Source organism: Parambassis ranga, chromosome 10 (genome assembly GCF_900634625.1).
Source record: "Parambassis ranga chromosome 10, fParRan2.1, whole genome shotgun sequence".
Classification (NCBI taxonomy): domain Eukaryota; kingdom Metazoa; phylum Chordata; class Actinopteri; family Ambassidae; genus Parambassis; species Parambassis ranga.
In genome coordinates, this window is record NC_041031.1 from 20,176,497 (window position 1) to 20,202,683 (window position 26,187).

Here is a 26,187-nt window from a genome sequence, read left to right on the forward strand (position 1 = left end):
TTTAAGATGATTTGATGGCTGTAGTCCATTTAGCCTCAATCTGTTGTGATAGATGACCATGTTTTTTGGACTAAAACATCTTAAAATACCTCCCTGAAGAAGAAGAATGACAAGAAGACAACAGAGAAATATTATGTGTGGGACAGAATGTTGTGCAAGACCTTTGTACTGGATTACCACAAGTTTACAATACACATGTGCCAACCACACGCTGTAGGCAGCAGCAATGAATTCTGTTGATTTGTAGTCATGGAGCGTACAATAAAGGGAAAAGGAAATGCATAAATAAGGGTGCTGTACAAGAGTGGAGAAGAAAAAACTCTGAGCCAGACCAGTTAAACAGAAGTGTGATTTGACATTGTTGTAAAAACAACACATTAAAGTGAACACAGCCACGCAGATCTTAAAGACAATTTAGCCTGAATTTTCTGATTTTTATGCATTTAAAAACAAATGCACACTTTCTGCTGTGGCTTTCTCATTCCAGTCAGAAAAGTACAAATGTTCCCAGGCAAACGATGGATCCTGTGAGAGTCATCTGGCGTGGGAAACCTTACACAACCCATGATTAGTCATGTACTGCTCCTACTCGGCAAGACGCAATGGTTTCATCTGAGCAGAAGCTTCATTACATTGAGGAGCTGTCGGCTGATATTTGCAGGACAACTGTGGTCCAAATAAATATTTATATACATCTTAGCAAAAAAAAAAAAAAAAAAAAAATCATGGACGGTCACATGCATAATTGGAAACAGTAACATAACAGGACCCCAGAGACCACTGCTCCTCCTGGAGAGAAGCCCACAGTCTGTCAAGATTAACTGATTTAGCTCTGAATAAATGTCTGCTGTTTTTGTTCACACTGTATATGTAAGTGACCACCTGCACGTTTGGCCCACATGTGGTAAAATCTGTCATTTCAATATGTCACCATAAACCTTAATTTAACATATGAAATACATATCACTTTGAGTAACTGCAGCGATATCACCCTATACTGGGCAGTATACAACATCTAGGCTGTTGCTCCAGAGACATTAATATATTATAAAATATTAGAATATAAAACATGTCACTGTGCACTAACACTTTTTTTGAGCATGCTGCATGTCCAAATACATTTAAACTACCCTCCGCTACCTCCCACTCAGGCTTTGCCATGCTGTTTCACCACAAAGCATGTTCTGTTCTGTTCTGTTTAAAAACTGATAATCACACTCACGCCAACAGTAAAGACTAAAAGAATAATCTAAAAAGATCGGTTTCTTTTCACCAGCCACTTCTTATGAAATTCTGCAGACAAGCATGGCTGCAAGCGTACTTTTTCATCACCTGCTCCTAATTAGTAGGAAATGGGCACAACATGCACTAACTTGCAAGCACACACACACACACACACACACACAAGCTGTCGTTTTCAACTAGATACTCTGTGACAATAATTCCCAAAGACTGGCAGAGGAACTTGGATTGTGAAAAGTTTTCCAGACTTGGCTCAGAGATTGTGTCTCACTTCAACAGAGCAATGAATCAAATTCTTCCCATGAGAGAGGGAGAGCTATGTGCCACATCAGTATTAACAATGCTTCAATGTGACATAAGTTCAAAGGTCAAATAACAGCACCACATCCGTTGATGGTTGGATGAAGTAATCCATAGCAAACCAGCTTCCGCTAATTTGCTAGTGGCAGATTATGGCCACAAGTATGTTTATTTACCGTTAAAGCAGTTCTCCTGATGGTGCATCCTTACTCTTTCTGGCATTAATCCAACTTTAAATATATAGTGTCAGTGGATACCACTGGGAGCTGAAGACATGATGTCAGATGATAGAGGCAAACAATCTTAGCTCTTCTAAAGAAAACCTTCTTGTTCATTGACACAGCCAATTGCATTCCTAACGGACAGAAAAAGCAGGATTGAAAAACAAACACCTGTGTTTGTTTTTTTTTTGATGATTTTTCTGGCAACTTCTACCATTATCAACACCATATTTAGAGCTGCCTAAGCAAATTCTTCTGGTGCAAGAAGAACAGCAACACATTTAGTTGCCCAAGAGGTTGCTCAAATTGGTAATATAAGGGGTCAAAGCAAAATTGTTGAGATTTTAAACACAGATCACTTTGGCACACAACCTTGAGACACACAACGTCTTGTGGTTCTCAGTGTATTTTATACATCTTTGTACGAATTTTTTCCCCACTTCCTTTTACATGAAAAGATGAAAAGCTATGCCAGAGTTCACAGGGAGATTGTCTGTGGAAGCTAAACAAGAATGTCAGCTTTCACAGATCAGAGGTTATTGTATATTGTCCAATCTTTATTGTAAATTAAATGCAGTGTCAATATAAGTGCTAATTCCCGAGCCACTATTTCAAGGATTTCCCATTCAGGTTGTTCTGAATGCAAAACCTTAATACATAGACCCTTACATCTGCAGCCATCCACAGAGAGTGGGACAGTAAATCTTTCCCCCTATGCATGCAGCATCAACTCTGTTCCTGTCATTAAAATTCCACACAGATGGGCAGTCAATGTCACATTCATGACAATGCCAATTCCCAAATGGGTTCTAAAGGTTTACATGCATTAGAAAACTGTATTTTGAAAATAAGAAATTTGGGCTGTATTAGTCAAATCTCTGAATTGCAAGATCTTAATATAGTTTTACACAAGCAAAACAAATGATACAGAAGGAATACAAACAAAAACACATATCTTTACATCTGAATGCATCTAATTCTGGCAGTGATTTATTAGGCTAAAACAGCCGACTAAGTGTGTTGTACACTCCCACTCTTTATCCATGCCAGACAGTGCCTTTTTTTCAGGCTTTCCTGGTACTATTGTATATTTAGCTGTGAAAAGGAGATGGGTGGGATGTCAGGTACCAAGCAGAAAACGAGAGGAACAACACCTAGTTTCTAAATTTGTAAACTAGCACCAGCTTTTACCTATAACCAAGTTACATACATTTAAACTATTTTACAAACAGAAGATTTCTCTCTTCCAACCTTGTTTTCTTAAGAGCTTAAGTGGTCTGAATTCCAATGACTGTTTCTCTTCTTTATGCCTCCCTTTCCTCTCAACTCTCGATAAGCCCCTCTGATTAAACAAGCCAAATTTCCTGCAACTAAAACGGTCTAGCCCTGAGCTAAATGTTAGTATTCCAGCCAGTCCGTCCCATTTTCATCCTGATTAGATGATGGAACAATGTTTGTGTTGTGGATTAACTCCGCTCCTGGCCCCCATTGGTGCTCTTCATGTCCACCCCACTTCTGCCCAGCATTTACTCCCTCAGTTCACTTTTAGGGTTGGTGGGGCCTTAAGTCCACATCAGAGGAAAGGGACCAAAAAGATAGCTACCAGTTGTCTGGTATGAAGGAGAGTAAAGGAGACGGGTGGCAAAAAAATGAAGGAGACAATGATGCAGGGTTATATATGAAAAAAAGTGTGAGGTGAAAGGTAGGTTGAAGTTGATTACATTGTGCTGTTTTAGCTGCAAGGTGATGCTGACAGCTGTAAGTTACTTGCCAAGTTGTATATAATTTCAGAAATGTATGGTTATGTGAGTGTATGTGAGCAGAATGGGATTGGAACAGTTGCAGCCACACTTACAATACAGTATTCCATCCAAATATTTGTGCATGTTTACCAAGACATGAGATGTATTAATGTTCTGATAGCTTAGCTTTTGTAAATAAAGTCCACACACTAATGCACAAATTAAACAGCACTTCTTTCAACTAATGCATTTGTCTGAAGCACCTAACTGAGCAGCAAGCATAGACAAATATTAGTCCTGTGTTCATAGCTGAAAAACGCTATTTTACACAAGTGTTTACTCTCATTATAATAATATCTTGATCGTATCAGCACACTAAATCTGTGTCCCCATCCCATCCAGCAGGCGACATACCGGGTTTTCATTGCATTACCCCTAAGGCGGGACGGTTCATAAAATCCATGGTTCGGTTTGTATCAATGTTTGGTTGTCATTGCATAATTCAAAGTGTTCAAACTACCACCATTTTTGTTGTTGTTAATTTTGCCATTGAAATATGCTATTTACATCTCATGCTGTAAGCCATGGTGAGCCCAGCTTTGTGCATGATTGGATGCAGAGTAGTGTGGGTCTCCTCTCTGTTGCTGACCGCCTGTGTGTGCTTTGAGGCGGGGGAGGATCTCACCGTCGCACCCGCTGCTCGTTGAGGACAGTAACTGTGGAATGATATGTTTTTATGTCAGTCTCCAAAAGTCACTAGAGAAAGGCACGAGTCACTTTTGACAAAAAAAAAAAAAGATTTGGAAAGTCGCCAAATTGGCAACACTCGTCTCCCCTGGAAAAATGCCTCCCCGCATTACTTAGTGTGCATGTCCTGAACCAAACAAAACACATGCCCCGAATCGAGACGGGTGTACCGAATGGTTCTGACTTTTTTCCTGAACCGTCCAATGCCTACTCACCCCACACTGGCTTGAGGGAGTGAGTGTACAGAGGAAGGATCCTTCAAACCCACTAAACTCAGTACACACTCTACACTCTGTTGAAATTAGCCACTATGCTGGGTGTGCAGTTACAGATCCCCATACTACTAACCCAGATCATCTCGCACACATTTTCAGTAAAACAGAGTAGTTTTGTGTATATAAAAACATAAATAACCACATAAAACATTGATAAATGACACCTAATGATAACATATAACCAAACCATGCAAAGCATACAGTTAAACTGTGCTCTAGCATGCATCCCACACCTAACAGGATCTCAGTGACAAGCCCTCACAGAAGTGTAAGATCAAAAAACAAAGAGCTCCCGTGTCGACACCAGCCTGCTGGGCTAAGCTTCTCAAGCAGTGGGGGCTTTACCAGGGGCCTCTCCTAGTCTCCAATATCCTGCCTGCAACAGTTTTCTTAAGGACAAGTGTAACATCTAACCAGTGGCCACACCAAGAACCTCAGTCTGACAGACAAACAGGCGCCCTCATCTTGATGGAGCGACATTGTGATGCTAGTGTTAGGTGCATTTATTAAGTGCAACGGCCTATTTTACGATTTATCTTCAGAAACGTCTAAAAGATTTCTTGTCTCTTAATTCAATTATAATCTTTTGTGGATAAACAATAATTTTAGCAAAGATTTTTAATGAAAATGTACCAGTACAGGGTTTTCCACAGAAAATCGGTTAGTCAAGGTGGTGACCTGGGGGGAAATTGCTTTTTCCCATCCATTACTTTACACCGGACAAAACCTAAACAAATTGCATATAGCCTATCTTAATTATCTTAATAACAGATGTTATAAGAGTGGCATGTCTCCTTTAAGAAACTGGGAGGGGTGAGCGTGCACGTGTGTGCGCAAGAGTCTGTGTACGAGACAAGAGAGGTTGTGTGCCCGTTAGCAAGTTGTTTGTTCGCGCAAAGAATTAAATGTACGGTATGGAGTAAAACAATAAGTTTGCAGCCCTGCAAGGACATATTTAACCAACAGATGCCGCTAGACTAAATTTGTCTAATGTACCATCATTTTTGTATTTTATTTTTGACTTATACATACAACTCAGCATAAAGGTGTGGAAAGATGTTGAAAACAACATTGGTTTTGCTTCATTTAATTGGTAATTTTAAAATGACATGCAGCTGGACCTAGACTGATTGTCTGTCAAATGTCTGCTCTCACTGTATTTTTATTGAGCAATTCCACAGATTAAGGAGTGCATGTTAAGGGCACTTTCCTTAGTACAGTATCCAGGCAACAGACCTACTAAATACAAGACATGATAACTAGATTCATCTCCATGCTGTCATTTGAAGAGAGGGAGGACTGTATCCCAGCCAAAGGAAACATTCTAAACTTTCAATGCGATAAGATTTCGTTCCTTGTTCAGCGAGTGCACGTTTCAACATGTTCTCTCCTCTCATTACAAAGCCTTGTCCTCAGCAAGACTGAACTAATCAGGAGCTTCACTGACATACTGTGTCAACACCGCAGCACAATGGGGGTTAATCAGCTTGTTTACTATGGCTTCTGCTCTCACAAGTGTTGGATAGTTGAGCCACTCTTTGGCCACCAGTGTAATCATGATGAAACATACACTGCTTCTATTAGTTTCCATTACAGGGCAAGTCACTAGTATTCTAAAATTACACATCTACACTGTCAAGTGCCAAGTTCAATGTTAACGATGATCAAATACGAGAGCAGAACACAAAATATTATCTTTGTAGTGGATACTCTTGGACTAGAGGACAAGCTCAGAATTGTCACCGTCTCTCACACAATAAAGGATTCAACTTAATCAAGGGAAGGTAATGAAATTCCTGTTCCCCAAAAATCCCAAATCTATTCCAAATCTAAGCCCTGTTGTCACCCCAGGGAATGTGGGCGTTTCTCAGTTCACGTTATCAGTGAGCTCCCACAAGGAAAAGGAAGTACTGGAGCCAGGCTTTCAGCACCCCAAATGCACAGAAATCCTGCCATTGTGGCTCTCCTCAGGGGTTCAGGGGTTTTAGGAAGGACTCCAAGGACCAACGCTGTAGCTTTCCAAGAAAACAAAATAATAAAAAAATACCAGACTACCAAATCTTTTAAAAGATGCAGAAGGGGTGAAATAGTATAGAATATAATGTTACAATAATCAACATCCAAATAAATACTGAAGGGAAGAATACATTATGGTAGGCCATAATGGCCATAATCATAATAAGACTAAGGTCTTATTATGATTATGGCCATCCTGGATCTACAAATCAAATAAACTAGATTGATCTGACTTGATAGACTGACTATCTGACTTAATAGTTCTGTGACTCAGTGTACAACTGCTAGATGGAATATCATGGCAAATACACAGAGTCTAAATCAGTGTCTAAGATATGAGTCAGCCATTTGGTAGAGGCATTGACAGTATTCTTGTTGTTTGTGTTGGTGCATGTGACAGATCACACAAATATTTTCCCTGAAAAAAGGATAGCTGCATGAAGATTCATAGAAGTAACTGACAGGTAGTTGATTCCCTGGATCCCTGACAAAATCTAAGTGAAGTGGAAATGCTACTCTGTTCAGCAGACCGCTGTAATGCAACAGGGCACATTTCAATTACATCAGAAGTTTGAACAACACAACAGCTAATACTTATCAAGCAAAGCCCAAGTATCCCTGACCAGAAAGTTCTTAGTACACTGACCAAAGATTGTGTCACTAGTATGATAATCCATGTGACAAATTGGAAAGAAGCAGGACAAAAGACCATTGAACAAAGTCTTGTGTGATTATGCCTAAACCCGAAAAATGTTCATAATGCACAACAGTAAAATACTCCTTTAAGCAGATTAAATGGTCATTAAACGACCAAGGGTTCTATAGTAGAATCGCGTAAACCAATAGCCCATGCTCTGGTAGCAGTCGGATCAATACCCCCACAGAAGCTCACACACTTGTACATACTGTAAACAATCTGAGATGAGCTGATGTCAGGTTGGACAGTAGGATTATTATGGAATTGGCTATTGCGTTTAGAATCTAGAGGGATTTATTGATCAAGACCTAAGGCTTTGCTCACATTGCATAAGGTCTGAAAGCTGCTTGAATACAGATTATATCACTGAGAACATTAATAGTCTGATCTGAGTTAGCACACTGCAAAAATAATTATGTTTAAAAGTATCTAAAAATGTCCTGACCGACACAGAAAATTATTTAAAAATAAAAACTTAAACAGACTTTCCAAAATGTCCCTTAAAAGCTAGTCTTGAAATGTCAGCAATGTCTCTAATAAAATGTGATCTTACCCAGTTTTACAATTAAAATAAAATATAATTTTTTTCTTCTGAATGTGTAGGGGTGTGCAATTTGACAATAAATGATCGTGAAGGATTTTAACGTATCGGCGATCTACCAGAACGGAGAGATCGTTTTATCGTCCATAGAGCACGTTCTATTAATGGCAGTTCTATGTTTGCGCAGACGCATGAGTTTTTTTTCACTCGTCCAACTCTCAGTGCGCTTAATGTGAACACGACCAACCAGTGACAGTCTCCCTGTTAGGAAGCTACGGCTGAAAATGAAAAGAGAACGGAGGAACTGGTCCCTAAATGAACTCCACCTTTATGTTCGGTACTGTTTCTGCCGGCAGCAGCGGCGCATCTTCTAAGCCTGTGTGCGCGCGACGAATGTCGCAGTAGAAGGGCCGTGTATATACGAATGTATTATAATGCTACGAACACGTACGCGCCCACCTCTCTGAACATTACCAGCTCGTTTGATCGTTTGGTCTAAATCACATTGAACTTTAGGAGTTACTTAAGTCTCAATACTGTATTTATTGTTTAACCTTAGGAGGCACACTTCAGTCTGTTTAAATGACTGTTGAATAATATTTAACAGAATAACATTAGTCTTCTTTTTAACCTATTTGAAATAAAACTTTATTTTGTTCTGTAATTGTAATTTTCATGTTTATTGAAAACTAATACTGAGTGCACGTTATCAGAGTTTACTTTTAGATCTACTGATCTACTGAGAGGTGACAGAGTAGGCTACCTGACGTCACTTACACAGAAACATGCAAATTAGTGTCAATGTAAAAACAAATCGTGATAAAATCGAGATCGTGATTTTATCATTAAAGAATCGTGATATAAAATTTTGGCCATATCGCCCACCCCTATGAATATGTCAACATTACAATAAACAAAATATCACAAGCCAAGGTCACTGTGTGAAAGTGCTACATACAGATAAGCTTCCTGTGTTCCTATAATGTTAAAGTTGGTCTCATGCCACCCAGAGGAGCCTTCATGCATGCCCCCAAAAGAGGGCGGTGCAGCTGGGTAGATTAGTCAGGATTAGAGTTTATCCCCTGCTACCATCAAGCTGATGGGGATAACAGCACTCAAGACCAGTGCTGTAAGCTAAGCTATTCCATTGTAGGTATTTAGTTGACACTCTTAACTAGAGCGCCCTGGAGTGAAAGAATTGCTACTGCTTTAGCATTAGCTTAAACTAAGTGCAATGTGTTGTTTAAGCATGGTCTCTTGGCTTTCTGTCATTCTTGGAAGCTGGGTCAGTAACAGAGGAAGGGGATCCCTCTGAAAGGCTTTCACAATTATCAGTTTATCCAGTAAAGCAACAGCAAAAGTTCAACATGTATTCAATGCAATTCATTTCAATAAACAACAACAACAACAAACAAGACCACAAAGGTCATATATGGACTAAATTTAGTTGGACACTGGCTGTATATTCCTTATGTAAAAAAAGCTTTCTTGCAGACTATGTGTATATTGAGTTAGACCATCAATGAGAAACACTAAGTGCCCTGCCAAAACTAAATTGTTGCCAACATTTAACAAACAGGTTCTCCGAATTGCAGGGCTGGCTGTGGTCCAGATCTGTAGGAGCCTTAGGAGACCTCTGCCTGTTGCTGTCATTACACAGAAGCTGACCTGCTGCAGTGGGAGAAAACAGGACTCCTACTGTACAAGTCAAACATTTGCCATTTAGCGGGTGCTTTTATCCCCTTCACTACAGTGAGTGCTTGTATATGCAGCATGGATGAGCCCAGAAGAAACCTGAACCTTTCACCCTGCAGCACCAGCCTTCTGGCACTGAGCTACAATCTGTCAAGTGACAGCTACTTTACCGCTGGTTTCCATGTATTTCAGTTTTTGTAATTATTTGACTCACCATACTAATATTTTGGGGATAAAAAAAGTAAAGAAAATTGTATCTGTTCTCTCTCTCCATTACGTCTGCCACAGACAAGCATAAGCTTGCACATAAACCAAGGATACAACAATTGGCAAAGCATCATACCAAATTTAAATTAATTTTCAGTTTCAGCTCTGTCCTATGCTGGTAAATACAAAAGCACAGCAAAAATGGTATTATCCCTTTTTTTCCTATATTTTTCTGTCACCGAGTTGTAAGTCTGGACAGCAGGTGGAGCCATTTCTGGATTCAGGTTTTGTTATTCTTTCACTTGTTATCAAAATTCTGTTTTTCTTTACCATCGCATGCTTAGTACTACATAACATTAGGACAGAATCCACAAGAGATCTACTACACACCAAGTGCACAACAACAAATGAAACAGATACATTTTCATGCGATGTTTTGCTGTACTTGGTATTAGTACAGTGGTTTGCAGAAGATTTACAAGTAATTACATTCTTCTTTGTTCAAGAAAAAAACTAATAAAAACAGATAAAGAGCAGAAGGCCATTCCTCTTTTAACTACCCACACACATGTTCAAGGAGTAACTGTAGACAGAATAATTCAGACAGGTTTACTACTTAACATCTGCCGAAACTGTATTTATAGGGACATGGTTCCAATCCTGCCAATTAGGCATTCCTTGTAATAACTACTTTGACAAGTGTGGATGGATTACGGGAAATCACCATTAAAAGTAAGCTAGACCACCTAAAGTTTTACCCTACACATTCATTTTTGTAAAGAAATATTCAATAAATCTCACATTATTAGCATGAACTGAGCTCCAGGCAGCAAAACATTTTTGACATATTCATCTCTCCAAGTCTTCTTGAGTGCTTGAAGTTCACCATGAGGATCCCTGTCTCCATCTCAGGGCAAATAGACAATGCTGAATGTTTCATTCTGGTGTGGGGATAAGACTTTTAAATCTATCAGAAAAGCATGCATGAAAAAACGTGAGAAAAAGAAAGAACTCCGACACTTATTATCATGCAAATACCAGCTAATGGTTTTAGCTGAATACTAAATAAGAGTCAGTGATTGCAAGACGGGGGGGGGAGGAACGTTCATGTTATATGTCCTGCACTGTCCAACAGTCCAGTCTTCTGTCCTAGACAGTTTTGATTTTAACATCCTGCTCCCATAAACTTTTTGAATGACATGAACTAAAAACTAAGCAGAGAGACAGCTGACAAAAGTTATTTTAAAAATCTCCAACCAGGTATATAAATCATGGTTTAAATGGCTAAAACATGCCTGAAGGGAAGCATGAAAGCAAGTCTAGTATAATGGAACCACTGTTGCCATTGTTACAGTGCAAACATCCATATCGACTAGACAGAAATTCACCTTAGATATACACTAATGACAGTCAGCTGAGGGACGATTGTGTCACTTGCCAGAGTGTGGTGACAGTGTGCATTGTTGTTGGGGGTTGGGGTTACCAGTATGCGTGTGCGTATGGCGTCTGAATGAGATGGGGACTAAGGGGTTTAGGAATGTTGGGGTGAGTGGGCATAGAATCATGTGTGTGTGTGTGACAATGAAAGCCGCCCCTCTCAATTCTAAAAGCCTCCATTCATGGTGGACCTGAGTCATCTGGTTCTCTGCAGAGGAAAAAAAGACTTCACATTTTTCCTTACTTGACACAACAGAAAATATGTTTTTCATCAAACAAGCCTGACAAACAAAGGCTGAGGTAGATTCCTATATATGGATTATGACGGTGTCATATTTTACTGCTGAAATGACTCTTAACAAGCTAGATTAAGGATCAACTTTAACAGGAGGAGCAATTCAAACCATATTTTATTTACAAAGTAAATATTTAGATTCCTGGTTACTGTTCTTCAATAGGTCATGGTGACAGATGAGACTGTTGGCCTGCCATTCAGCAAAGGTTGCACTTGCTCCCTCGACAGTCAGAAAGAGTCCAGCTCCCCAGTGCCCCAACTCAGAAAACTAGGAAACCAGCTCAGCCTGCATGACCCAATTAGAAGCATCCCCTGGATGGTAGAGGAACATCAGTCTCTGTCCTATCCATCACATGGTACTATTTGTTTAACCGACCATAAACAGCTCCAAATACTGTAGTGCAGTCTGAGAAATCTGAGTAACACTTAATGTAAAGTTTTTAAGCTGACATAGTATTTTTTTTATAAATTAAGATTTAAATCTAGACAGATGACCAAAATTTCCAACTGCCAACAAAGTGGCATAAACAAAGGTTTCCCCAGCTGGTCTAAGAACTTGAACCAGTGACCTTCCAGTCAAACACCCACAAAGCAATCGATACATCTGAGTTAAATCAGAGGCATGCAAAGTGACCCACTTTGCCTGTGAATAGGGCCAATCAATAGAGTGGCAGTAGATTAGTTGACAGAATGCCTGAGATTAAAGGAGAAGCCTGGTTGTCAAGTATCAGGGCCATCTATTTGGAGGAAGTGGAATAGTGGACTAACAGTAGTGGTGGTGTCTGTACAGGGCAGATCTGTTAGACAAAGCTATCAGAGTAAAAAACATTCCATTTTCTAGAATCTTAAATCTCAAAACAATGGTACAGCTTTCAGGCATGATGTGGCTTTTTAGGGAATCAGCACAGCAAATTACAAGAACAATGCATAGTAAAGTTTACTTCATGAGTGCTCAGAGTACTCAGAGCGCTTTCCTTGAAGCACCTGGTGTTAGTGCAGAGACATAAAGAGTTATTCTCTCTCACTCTGCTGGTGCTGTACAATTTTAGTTTCCAAACGTAGAATCTGTTTTCCTGCTGAATAGTCAATAGACAATAAATGATGAATGAGAACATTGATATATGAAAAAGAATGTAACAGTTCATAGTGAGCATTAATGATGGGTGTATATCAGAACTAAATCTGACAATCCTGCCTGAATTTCACAAATTCATGAAGCCGAATTCCCAGAAAGGGAGGAATTTATGCTGGAAAAATGCAGAAAGATACAGGATGAGAGATAAAGAAAGCCTTGCACATAGCGTTTATTTTACCATTATTTTGCCAGTTCTTCAGCATAGATCCATTTCTAAGATATCTGTTGGTATTGGCATGTTGGCAAGTATATGAACCTAACCTTCACAGAGACATGCAGTCATTACCTGTCAGTCATGACTCTTTTTCAGAGTGATCATTAGAGGAGAAGTGTGGGAAACAACAACAATTGCTTGCTTCCCTGTACAGCGTGACTGTAGCCCTGGGACAAAGCTGCCTGTCCCTCCTTTACACTGGTCCTTACTGTCTCTCACACTGTGTGTGTGTGTTTGCTGCAGTTTGAATGCTAGGCTGCCTTGATCTTTCCTCCTTGAAAGCTCCTTTTCTCTTTCAGTGCATGAACACAAAGGCCTGACAGTTGAACAAGATGAATATGTTCACCTTGTCACAGACAGACTAGCAACATCAGGAAAAACAGACACATACACGAAGCTAGAAAGTCAAAGGGACATCCAGAGTGAACAGATCCACATCAAATGTGTAAGTAATAGAGACTAAAATAGGCAAAATTAAGTTTTTTTGTTTTTACCCAGGCAAACAGTAGAGTCTTATTTTTAAACAAATGCCTTAACTGGACAACCCATCACTTAAAGAAGAAACAAAACATAAGATATTATAAAAGGTATGGAGAGTAAAAATACTAATATAATAAGATGACTGTTAGTTATAATAACTTGTTATATGCCTGACTGGATCATGTTTCTTTTATAAAGTCCTGTTGCCTACTTTATTTGAATAAATTTGGTTAGGAAATGAAGTACCTGCAGATTTCTCTAGATAAGTACAACATTCCTGCTTCACATGAGCATATTTCTTGTACTGTGGGAGGCTATTCTGGCAGGTGTTAACTTTTATATTCTGTTTCCATAGAAAAACACTGCTTTGACTAAAAACTTTGTAGGGCCCTCTAAGTCATGGCAGCTGGACATGCATGCACATCAAAATGGCCAAATGATCAGCTCTGTTTCAAATACAGAAAATGTGAAAACCAGGGCTATGGGCATTATGTGTCACTAGATTTCCATTAATAAAAAAATGACAAAGGAATGGCCAGTTCCTTTAGTAATATTATAAATACAAATGCACAAGCAGGCAAGCATACTGGAGAGGGCGGGGGTTAATCTCCCAACTACTTCAGTAATCCACCACATGATCGCCTCTCAACCCAAATGTGCATGTGTTTGTAAAGACCCATCTGTACCCATCAGACATTTGCTGACAGCTGCATTATTACATACTACCATGCAGATTTTTAGTTTGGTTGTTTACTTACAAGAAGTCCGAACATGATATAAAGCAAACAAACATGAGAGCATCTCTCATTTGTGAAACATCATGGCAAAAAATGGCTTCTCACAAAAAGGTAATTAAAAATATAGCTTTACTGACAAAAAAAGATATGTAAATATCAATGCAAAGATCATCAGTCTGGTTCTTTCAAAACATATAAGCCCTACTGTGTGCTGTTCCACTAATGCCTGTGTGTCAGCACGCCAGTTCTTTCCCCTTCTCTACCAGGAGAGGACAGAAGGCTTCTGCTGAGATTAAGGAGATCATAACCACAGGATTATAAATGATTAGCATCTTACTTTCAGAGATTTCTCATTTCTGTGAGTGACAGAAGCTGTGTGGTGCTGATTTATACGCTGGAAAAGAAGGTGATTAAATCAAATTGTCAACACTTCGGGATCCAAGTTCATTGCTCAACTGTGCAGAATGCTAGATCGTTATGTTGTGAGTAATGTGATCAATACAAAAAATGACTGACAATAACGGAAGCCTTTTCCTACCACAGAATAACACAAATTCAAAGACTGGTATCAACACTGAAAATTCATATAATCTTTTAATCAAACAGACAAGTTTCCTCAATAAAACACTCTTAAAACTAAACAGCAAACCAGAAAAGCTGTTAACTGGTTACTTCAGTTTGTTATCCATTGGAAAGAAATTTGAAAATTACCTATGCAATTACAACTTTAAACACACAGACAGAAAATGTAGCTTATGAAGCATAAACAACAAGCTGAAGACATAACATTAGTCCATATTTTGCCATGATTCCGATCCTGATAATACACTTAACTATATACTCTAAGCTCATCATTCAAGCTGCTCACTCAGCATAGGGGTGTTGTGTTGGATCATGGATTTCCATCTCATCACAGCATTAAGGTGAGTGATAAGGGAGACATCCCCAATCTGGCCTAAGCCCTACTCTGACAGACACTTCCTTCTAAAATTACATTATTCCATGGCTTGTAGTCATAGCAATGTATCTCATGTTTCCTGCAAAGAAATGACAACAAAGCTCAACACTTAACACCTCAGTCCATCCTAAAGGAAAGAATGACAATGGTCTAAAACTTGGAATGACATCATGGAAGGATTCAGGAGTCTCGACAGACAGAGACAGATCTTTGTAGCATAGTGGCTTTCCAAAACAGCCCTGGGTCACAGACAGTTTAACTTCCAAACAGTCAGGGGGCTCATGTTATGATATCTTCACAACATTTCAATATTCGGCTATAAAGCTTAGAGGATTAACCTAGCTGAACACAACTGCAAGGCAATCCAAATCATGAAATACAATTGGAAATCCAGCCTGTATGAGTCTAAGAGAGGACTTAAACAGTTAGCTAGTGGCCACATTGAAGCTCATGGGCAAATAATGATGTAACAGCATGATCACTGGTGTGTCCTAAATTTTGCTCACTTTCTGCTTGATGGCATCTTGGCTGCTAGCATAAGGTTTCTATAGAAAACACCATAAGCAGTCTTCATGTCTGGTCCCACTCGCACCTGAACTTGATCTGCTGTATCTCGATCCAGCTGGATTAGTCACCATGTAAATATGTATTCTACTCTAGTGTCTATTGGATGTCATGCCCTTGCTGTTAGTCACTCCTTCAAACAACAACAATGTTAAATGATGACTGCAGCTGTACTCAAATCAACAACACTCTTAACTCATGTCCCAAATACTGATTGCACACTGCAAAAACCAGAATGAGGATTAAATCTCCTTCCATAGTGATACCCACAGCAAACAGACACTCTTAACGGCATGGATCGGTCTGGAGTTTTGTCTACTGAGCACAGTGATATCATTGGAATGATACTAGGCACTGACAGGTAGATGATATCATATTCGCTTCCAGACATGTCATAGTGGAACTTTGTATTGTCTGCAGGCCTCTAAACATGCCACAACCCAGAAGAAGAGTGGAGAAAAGACACAAGTGGGGACAAGCTCTGGAAAAAAAATTATAGCTTAATAAGAAAACAATACTTAGATGGAGACAATTTGCAGATTGCCTGAATTGCACTGCAACCTTTTCAGTAATTAAATGTATTTTTGTTCGTGTGCTAGCACGGAAGAACATACATCAATATAAAATGTGCCAGCAAAATAATAATAATAGGCTATTCTTTTTAGTAGGGAAAATGTACAATTTATAAACACACAATTTATTAGATTCCAGCTTCTCCAATAGAAGGATTTAGATTTCAAAAAATGTAGCTTGACTTCATTATTACACAAGAAATGTTTTGGTTGTATACTTCAAATGTTTCCTCCTTTGTTCCCATGAACATGGAACATCTACTCATCAACTTCCTCAATCATAAAAAGGCAAGTCATGGATTTACACAACTATGAGTAATTCTCTCACGGTTATGCTTTTATTTGAATTTGCCAGCAGCAAAATAGTCTTTACCTTTTAACAGAAATACAATTCAACAGACCACTAAATGTTTCTGAGAAAAGACCCAGTCGGATAATAACACTGGTTTTCCATTCATGCAAACACCCTGTGGCTGTATGATATGCATCAATCAGCCTCAGTGACTGGGGGCTGAAACCTCATCAAAGGACCAGTCACTCCCTTCTGAAGTTCATAGACATCGAAACACCATCATTAGCAATGGTGTTAATGATGAGACGGTGAGAGGAAGCGGTCATCATGGAAGTAATGAGTGCAGGTGTGAATGCTTCAGTGTCGGGTTTTTACAAGAAGTATTTTGGATGTCATTTATCTGAGCTTAGGTCCAACAGTGACATATTCCAGGGAAGTATTTTATCATGCAAACTGGACAGGTTACAAAAAAATCTAAACCATAATAAGAAATGTATTTCAATATAGTTTATTGAAAATTTCTCAAACGAGCTGCTGGCTGCAAAGTCATTTGCAGGGCAAACTACTCACTGCTCTACAGCACAACATATGTGGAAAACTGCTTTAAGTATGTAATAAATGCATGCCACAGCTTAATAGTTGAGGATACATCCATATACTGCTGTAGTGCTGCTTCAGCAATCAAAATCTAACACTGAGAAATAAATCAGTTTCTACTCCACATGCAACTATGGAGACCACCCGAACAGGCTGACAAGAAACATAAATCTGGCTTTCTACAGCAGGTTCAGGGGTGCCTAGCCAATGCAAAGCAGATTTTTAACTATTCTCACCTGCCAAAACAAACCAAATTTGAATAGAAGCTGTTCTTCATTATGAAAAAGTCTCCTAAAAATAGTACAAAACAAGTGTACATTACCCACATACATTCTTTGCATGTTTGGAAACCTGTTGTTATAACCTCTAGCCTCGGGTCCTGACATTTTATTATGACACAGCAGTTGAATATAAACAGTCAAACGCTGAACTTTGAGATGCTGACTGAGGCTTTGTGTTCATTCAGGAGCCAGTGACCTGTCTCTGGTTCCCTTGTGCGATTTAAAGACCGTCACCAGGTGTGTGCTGATAATGAAATCAGTCCCCAAAGGAGGAGAAGGGTGCAAGAAGAACAACACAGAAGCGGTGTCAGTTCACTGCTGTCTTTTCAGCTTTTGGACCTGATCTGCCTCAGAAATTCTAGGTCAGTAGTAGCTTTTTAAAGATGTGATCTGCCCCTCCAAGGAGTTTGAAGCTGCTAAGTAGGCCTATAATGGCATCTGACACTAAAGGGAGGATCTGTCATTTTTAATGAAGTTGATGAAATATTCAGGCTTGTCAGTGTATAAAAGAGAGCACACATAAGTCTTACTGGGCTATGTCCTACCCAGATTTTCTTAGCCCAGATGTTGAATAAGAACTGAATAAGATAACTAACTTGCAAACAGTCTACTAAAGCCTGTTTCACACATGTCCAAAAACCGAATAAGAGTAACAACTGGGTCCAATAAAAACATCAACAATGAAAAATGCTCTTCAGATCGCATGTCATCTTCAGGCCACCTGCTTAAAGTCTAAAAGCCAAAAAGCCTTCCAGACTTTGGAGTTACAGATATTCTGATTGAAAACTTACTAATGATTAATGAATTATCATAACTGATTTATTGATTAGTTAATTAAGGAAACAAGAAAGGGCAGCAAAGGGAAGCAAAAGATATATTACACTGAATCTGTCTAGTTACGCCTGGACAAGTTTGAGGGGCCCACCGTCTCCTGTTGTGCAGAGGCCCCATAATCCCTACAAACACCACTGCTACACTGAATCACAAAACTATAAGCTTTGTACCACAGTGGGGTTTGCAATCTGATTTTAAATCCTTTATGTAAACCCACAAGGCTACAACTGCATTCCACCAACATGCAAAAGATAATCGGTCAGCAATCAGTGTTGTGAAGGCTGACAAGAGGACAGCTCACTGCAGGATGACAAAGTCAAAATGCAACAGGGGCAGGCAAGTGTCGTGACTGAAATTCTCCCAGAACAAAACCTTGTTTGTGTGATTATTGTTCACCAGGCTCGCAATGAGGCAAAAATCCATTCCACATGATGCATTCATTGTTTTCAGCCAAACATGCACCAGGCCCCACAGCAGCCACAGCTACTGTACAATGGACCTGACCAGTAACAACTGACAGCCTGCTGCAACATTTAGGAGGGTCTAATAACAAAAAGGTGGATCCGGTAAAATGGCAGCTATCATTAGAAATGAAAATATGAATTTTACTTATGGGATCAATAACATAAACTAGTATTTAATTCCTTAGTGCATTTATATTAATATTGCACACTAGTAAATGACCAGAAATCTTGTTTACAATAAAGGCCACACAATGCAACAGGCAAGCTCTGGCTCATCACATGAACTTTTTAGAATATAAGAATTTCTTTTTCGTCAGGTTCTGAGTCAAATAGTTTTTCCACCTTTCAACAGGTGACGAAGCAATAAAATAAAAAAGCATTTAAAGGGGAACGCGCTGCAGATACGCGCCGCAGACCAGTATCTAAGGCCACACAGTGACAACAAAACACCTGCGAGAAGGGGAAGCAAACCGCTGAGGAAGTGATGCAGCATTTGGACTCTTTGCTGGGGGGGTTCATGACTCACCTCTATCCATTTCTGCGCCTCCTGGAACGCGGAGTCTGCGGCCGACTCGGTCACAGGGTGATGCTGATGAGACTGTCCTATGTCTGCAACGGGACTTGCCATTGGCGAAGAAGCTCAGCTCTTCAACTATGAGAGCCTATAGAAATGTGTTAAAACAGCTCAGTGCCGCGTTATTCCACCAAAATTCGCCGTGAAACGTGTCGGTCAGCCAGCTGTCCTCCGTCGGCTGTAGGTGTTGCGGCAGCAGCAGCAGCAGCAGCAGCAGCACCGGCGAGGCAAACGAACCAGTTGCTGCTCTTTAGTATCGCTCCTGTTTGAGTCTGTGGGCAGACAAGCAGCGACAAGTCAGACACAAACAGCTGCCAGCAGGACTTCCGGTAGAAGCACTCAAAATAAAAGCGCTAGTTGAGAAATAATGCCAACATATATAAATCAGTGTTTCCGCCCCTCTAATATGATGGAGAAGCCGAATGAATAAACTGAAATCCACTGACTAAGCTAAGCTAAGCTAACGGTAGTGATGCCAGACACCCTCCTCCCTCACCCTAGAGCTGTAAACCTAGGGGATATGGTGCAAATGTATGACAAACAATATTCAAGTTCAGTAAGACCAGGAAATATCACTCTTGATATCTTCCCATTTATGGAAATGTTATGTTAATTTTGCTACCTGCAGTCAAACTTGACGTCAGGGAAGGAAAACAAGCTAGCTGCTAACGTTTCTAGCTTAACGATAGTTAGCTAGCTAACGTCTGTGCCATTAACTACGACAGAAGTCTAAAATCTGACAAAAAAATGTGACATTAATACACTTTTGTAACTGTAAATGTACAAAAAAGAACGACGAGCATTTGGGGAAAACGCAGAAACCAGCCAAGACCAAAACACGGAGAGGAGAGACTATGCTAGCAAGTTACAGATTTAGGACTAGCACAGGTTAGTAGCCTACACCTGCCAACAGATTAACAGATTAAACTCGACACAACCACAATTTTAACAACACTTACGGTCATGTTGACAGTTCCAGATCCCCCCCCCTCCCCCCCGTGCAGACGTCACGCCCACAAAATGACGTCATTTTCTGTCTCTGACCGCCCGCTGTTCCGCACTCTTGTGCACAGGTTCCGGGCCGAACTTTAGTCTTTCAAGGCTGTGCGGCAGCCATGCTGTGATTGGTCGGAATTTATTGTGGGCGTGATGAATGTGGAGAAGCCAGGAACCTCTCCAGGTATATAGGTAGGTGTAAGGTGTAAAGTAGGTGTGGAAAAGAACTTTTTTTTATCTCTTACCACCCGTGGAGCGCGTTCTCCGCTCTTTGTCTCGCGGAGTATGGAACAGCCTTAATAGTTACGGATTAATTACGTGTTTACAAAATACAAAATACTTTCTACAGTGTTCCGTTCTTATTTTCAATGACCGTGCGCTTCCGGTATTACTCGCGCTGTGCTTGGCCGGCTTGACGCAGCTGGACCTGACAGGACTTCCACACTGCTGCAGTCTTGATTAGCTCCAACGGCCTAAAATACACAAAGCAGCGCAGCTCCACCGGCAGCCAATGAGGACAGCAACACGCTGGGGATCTCACACCCATTTCCACTATATGGGCCAGCAGAAAGGGAGGAGGTTCACAGAATTAGAGCAAGAACAGCCCAAAGTGAGGGCAAACTCTGACCTGTATGTTATAATGGAATTTAACATTCCTTAAATTATAGTTAGTTGATGCAAACTTCAGATCCAATTCCTTCATTAAGTTACATGTCGCCTGTCTCAGCTCTGTCCGGGTTGTTGCTGGAGCTGTTTTAGTTGTTTCAGAGTACTGTTTATTCTAGAAGTGGTACAGCAGGTCTTCAGTATTGACAATGGAACATGAGTGAGCTCATCCTTGACGACCAAACTGGACTGTAGCTTAATCTAATATCTCTGCAGCTTCCAAACTGTAAACAGCATGTGCACCAAGCTGGAGGTGCCACTACAGAGGAGGGGACACAGACACGGACTCTGCAGTGCTGAACATTGTTGATTATCAATATTTAAGGAATGCATGCCCCCAAATCATTCTGATTCTTCTGGGTATAGAAAAGTCTAGATTTAGAAAAGCTAACAATATTCTACACTCTGCATGCTGCCAATCAGGCCTGCAGACATTTTACTCCACAGGCTGTTTGTAATCTTGTATCTTTCCTGACCTCTTGTGGGGAGTGTGCAGCAGTACACAGGGTATCTAGTAGGAGGAGTTTCTCATTCAGACCTGCAGTGTGTTCATTTGTGTGCTCGCTTGCCACTCCTCTTCTCCTCTGTCCCTCACACTCTTACTTCCTGGATACCAACAACAACAAGTTTCTTTCACACCTTCTTCCTACAGCGTCTGTGATAGAATTTCCTTCGGGATTAATAAAGTTTTATCTTATCTTATAGAGGTAGTCACAGTTTTACTGCCGGGAGCCTGCTTCCTTATACTGCTCACTGTCTTGACTTAGAAGACAGGATCACCTGTGTTTGACAGGACGCACTCTGAGCCTGGACCAGCAACAGGGGAGAACTTTGGCAGGTAATGCTCTTATTAGGTTAAAATGTCAGAAAAATGGTTAAATATTGTTGTTAAAATGACGTTTTTGTTTTTTTTCTGTTAAAATGTGCTACTAACATATAATATTATTCCACATTTGAACAAAACACTACATGTTTTGTGTTTAAAATACTGTGATAAAAAGGTATATTGAGGCAATTTATTGTTTACAGACCACAAATAAGGAATATTGTTTTATTTTTTTGCACAAAAGACCTAAATATCAGCAGAAAAAGTTTCTTTTACTCATGTTTTGATTTTGACTAAGATACATACAACCTAAAAAACCTGCCAAATAGAAGCAGTCTTCTGCAATTTACTTGGTTTTGAGGTCTATTTATTCATTCAGGTATTATTGAAATATTAATCTAACCATTTCCCCAAATACATCTCAGAATCTGCAGGTTTTTGTTGCACCACTGAGGCAGATTAGTTCAGGTGAAGCACTTTATCACTTGCTGTAGTGTGTGACTGACAGGAACACCTGATGACTCTCAGCCTTCCATGGTGAGCTTTAAAATCCATCCATCATCTGAACCTGTCTCGTCCTGCTGTGCAGGCTTACGGAGGTGATTCTCTCACTAAGAGAATCACCTCATTGAGCCTGCAGGGGGTGCCAGAGGCTTCATTTATTGACAGGCAGCTAGAACCAGGAGTTTTTACAGTTCAAACTACTCACATCAAACAGCCAAAGCTAAAATAATTGATAAAATATCCTTTTGCAAAAATGCATTTTGAATCATCTCATTTACATATCTGTTCTCCACACTTACCAGTAGCTGTTGAAATGTGGCTGATCACCGTCACTGTGCCGCTGCTTCCTGCAATCATCCTGGTATCCAGCCGTTTTCGTGTGAAAGTCGCCACTCTGTGCCATCGAGCTCTGATCTGGGCCCTGAGGCTGGTACGAAGGAGGGTGTGTGTAAGGAGCACACATGGCTTTGTGTTCACCAACTGCACCCATGGCAAAGCCGACAGCGTCCTGGAGACCTTTGACCTTTATGCTGAGACACACCCTATGCTCAGCATTGGTCCACAGATTGGTGAGTAAGAATTTAGAAACACAAAGTTTGAAATGTGTTTTTAAATTGCAAACATGGTTCATGTGGACTCAGGTGAGGTGTTGGATGAGGTGGTGAGGCGTGTCTGCCCTCTGAGGGTGCTGGAGCTGGGGATGCACTGTGGCTACAGCTCAGTCCGCCTGCTGCGTCTGCTGCCCCCTGCTGGCAAACTGATCACAGTGGAGCTGGACCCCATTACAGCAGATCTGGGAGAAGAAATCATACTAGTGGCTGGTTTCAAACACTCCCAGGTACAATTAGAAATACAAAAAAAACACATATTAAAAAAATGTCGAGACTTTAACCCTTTATGCTTACCTCCTCAGTTCCAGGTGTTGACCTGCAGCTCAGCTGAGGCCATCCCAACACTGAGCTCAGTCCTTGAGTCCAATCAGTGGACCAGCGACGGCATCAGTCTGGTGCTAATGGACCATGATCCCCAGCAGTACCTTCCAGACCTGCTGGCACTGGAGAGAGAGGAGCTCCTCTGCCCCTCTGGTTGCTCTGTACTCCTGATCAAGAGGAATCACACTGCTGATGACCTCAGAGGAATACAAGATCATATTAGAGAAAGAGCGGACTGCTACTGCATCAAGACTGATCATCAGTTTATGATGGAGATATTTTATCAAACACAAAGTGTGTCTGTAAACAATGACAGCAAAGCCTAGCTAATATCTGTGTCTCTGCTGTGCCTGTAATAGTGTTAGAAATGTCACCATTTCCAGTATTGTGGGTCTAACAACAGGAGGAGACTTTATTAGTAATGACAGAGGTGATGGCAGAAATAGACAACATCACTAACAGAAATAGACAACTTGCCTTTGTCTAGCAAAGTCCCCAAAGTCCTTACACCATCACATCTGCTCACAACAAAAGAAACAAAGAACCACATGATGTAGAGCTCAGAGTAACCACTAGGTGGCACTCCCTGCTTTGTCAAAGACACTGGAAACTGTGGCTTGTGGACTATGGAGTTTATGTAGCAAGCCATTAAAGGAAAGTGCCACCCATTTTTTTTTTACATCCAAGGTCAGCCCAGGTGTAAACAGTTTTCTCTGCATATACTGTCACTTGTCTATGTTGTGATATTGTCTTTCAAACCCCAGTGTGTGTGTTTACAATGTAAATTAAACCAATTGCTCCTGGTCCCAGTTTTTCTACTAAGCTCTAAGGGACTATCAGGTCTATGATTTATTGTCCTAGCCAGCATCTTAAAATGAGGACACTCAATGTTTGTGTCTTCTGGGAAGAACTCAGGTGGCCTTTTCTGAATTTGCTCCTAATGGCGCCACTAAAGCTTTCAGCACAGCTGGAAAGCCATTACATGATTTGGACACAATTTAGTGCCCAATTTAAATAAATAATATTTGGGCAACAACAATTTCATTAAATATTTCCAGGAGCCTGTGCGACGGGTGGGTGGGTGTGGGTGTGGGTGGTGGTCTAGATTCAGCTGTTGTTGCACTACAGGGCAATAAGCTAAAATTGCACAACTTAGCAGTTAAAAGAGAGTGGCAAAAAACGAGAGTCAGGGGAAGAAAAGCTACATTTAGCAGAGAGGAAAAGGAACAAGAAACCAGTTTATCTGTTCTCTGAATGTCTCCACAGAGCAAAACACATAATAAGACAAGCTTCATTAATATTTTCCAATCTTATACATGGATCACTGTTCGCACAGCAGGGGAAGCTGCAATTCTATTTGCTAATTTACACTTTGAGTGTAAAAAAAAAATACAGATATTTATCATAATGATGAAATAGTTTTAAACCATCCAACCATCTGTGCTACAAAGATTAAGCTCCATAGAAAATTAGGATTACCTCCCTATAATACCATATAGGGAAACAAGTAATTTGTACACTGTTAGCTTCATTTATCACAATCAACTGATTAAAATCCAAAATAAGACATGGATGGAAAAAAATAAATAAAAAAAACACCGGTGACAACCACAATGTGCTAATTTCCTGCATGTAAGTGAAATTACTGATTGTTATTAAAGCTAATTATCAAACTGGAACTGTTTGTATTTAAAAAGTAGAAACATTGAGGGAGTAAGTTTCTTTTCATCCACTACAAGAAGTTTGTGCTTTAAAGGAAAGATCTAATTTCTTGAGAGTTACAGTCAATGGACCACAAAAGGAGAATTATTACATCCTTTCTCTGATCATGCTGTACCATACAAAGAGATAATGGCTTTTTGATACTAGCAGGCATCTTAGGCATGTTGGCAGCATTACAATCATGTCAGCCTGTCTTCAAATGGTGAGTATCTGTGTAAACTACACAAAGTATAGCGAACATTAGCTTCCACCACCGTCACAGTCGTCCAACTACACATAAGACGCAATCAATTTCTCAGCTGTCTGAGGTGATTTAATATTTCCTTGCCTTCCTTTCTGAGTACTACTAGTGTACACAGTGATATAAACAACCAGATGTATACACTGTGGTCTGTGTCCACCCCAAAACTGCACCCCTTCCTTCCAAGCCCATTTTTGATGGGTTCAATTTTCTGGGTTCCTCCTTCACCAGGCTATGAACTGCACTCTGTGCTATGGAGGTTGGAGAGCGGATGTAAACACAGTTTTCAATTATAAATCAAACCCTTAAAGAGCCACACTCTGCTGCCCTCGGGCTCTCCACACAAAGGCCTGGCCTTCATACCAACACACCCCACATTGCTCCGCTGGGAACTTCTGGTCGGCTATTCAGCAGGATGAACTTACAGAAACTTCTGTTGAGTGTCAAAGTTATACAGAGGGCATTATGCTCATCTTTTGCTGATACTGTATCCTGTCTATGATTCTACACTGCACAGTATACTGTTCTCTTTGATTTACATACAGATTAAGATCACAAAAAGTGAGAAATTCTGCACCTCGTGCATCAAAACGTCTTCTGATATGTCATGTAGAATAAAACAGTGTGAGGCAGACAGATGAAAAAGAGGCTCTGCATCAGTCCACAACTATTTACCCAAGCATCAGATACAGAGCAACATCAGCTTCCAGTCCTGCCTAATAAACATTACATCACATCACAGTAATGGCCATAGCCTCATGTATAGGAAGGCATCATTAGGAAACTCAGCAGATATCCTATTTCACAAAGTTGTAATATCTGACCTCTTGATAAGATGACACCATCATCTCTGTTAAAACTGGCGACCACTGAGCTCCTTCTCCAACGTGGGCATGAGGTAGCTAAAAATCTTAAAAATCTACATGTGGAACAAGAGTTCGAGTGTGTATTCTTCCATGTTTTCTTCTCAGAGGTGTGAGTCACAGTTTGTTCTTCTCAGCTACGAGTAAACATGAGTAATCTAGAAGTCTGAACAGAGGTGAAAAAAACATTTAAAAACATAAACAACTTGACCTCTATATGAATCCCTTTCTCAAACAGCTGTGTGACTTTTTTTTTTTTTTAATTTACATCAGCGGCATAAACACTTCTTGTCAGGCAGTGAGCGAACAAAGCTTCGCCC

At 40.2% G+C, this 26,187-nt stretch overlaps 1 protein-coding gene and 1 pseudogene across 2 annotated transcripts; one reads left to right on the plus strand and one right to left on the minus strand.

Moving 5' to 3' along the window:
• LOC114443072 (LIM and calponin homology domains-containing protein 1-like) overlaps positions 1–19,375 on the minus strand; it is a 55,723-nt pseudogene extending 36,348 nt beyond the window's left edge.
• Positions 19,376–21,399: 2,024 nt separating this feature from the next.
• Positions 21,400–23,731, plus strand: LOC114442839 (transmembrane O-methyltransferase homolog). 2 transcript variants are annotated; one of them, XM_028416650.1, is made up of 4 exons: positions 21,400–21,617; positions 22,412–22,678; positions 22,751–22,947; positions 23,023–23,731. In XM_028416650.1, exons 2-4 carry the CDS (start codon positions 22,423–22,425, stop codon positions 23,365–23,367), a joined length of 798 nt encoding a protein of 265 aa, XP_028272451.1. In that variant the 5' UTR covers positions 21,400–21,617; positions 22,412–22,422; the 3' UTR covers positions 23,368–23,731. The 2 variants fall into 2 exon arrangements, with proteins under 2 accessions (XP_028272451.1, XP_028272450.1); XM_028416649.1 differs by having other exon boundaries at positions 22,415–22,678.
• The last annotated feature ends 2,456 nt before the right edge of the window (positions 23,732–26,187 follow it).

Excerpts from the sequence above, each read along its gene's own strand:
- LOC114442839 (XM_028416650.1), top strand. The coding sequence starts at position 22,423 with ATGTGGCTGATCACCGTCACTGTGCCGCTGCTTCCTGCAATCATCCTG. Across the intron at positions 22,679-22,750 it reads CAGCATTGGTCCACAGATTG|GTGAGGTGTTGGATGAGGTG; the intron begins GTGAGTAAGAAT and ends ATGTGGACTCAG. Across the intron at positions 22,948-23,022 it reads CTGGTTTCAAACACTCCCAG|TTCCAGGTGTTGACCTGCAG; the intron begins GTACAATTAGAA and ends TTACCTCCTCAG.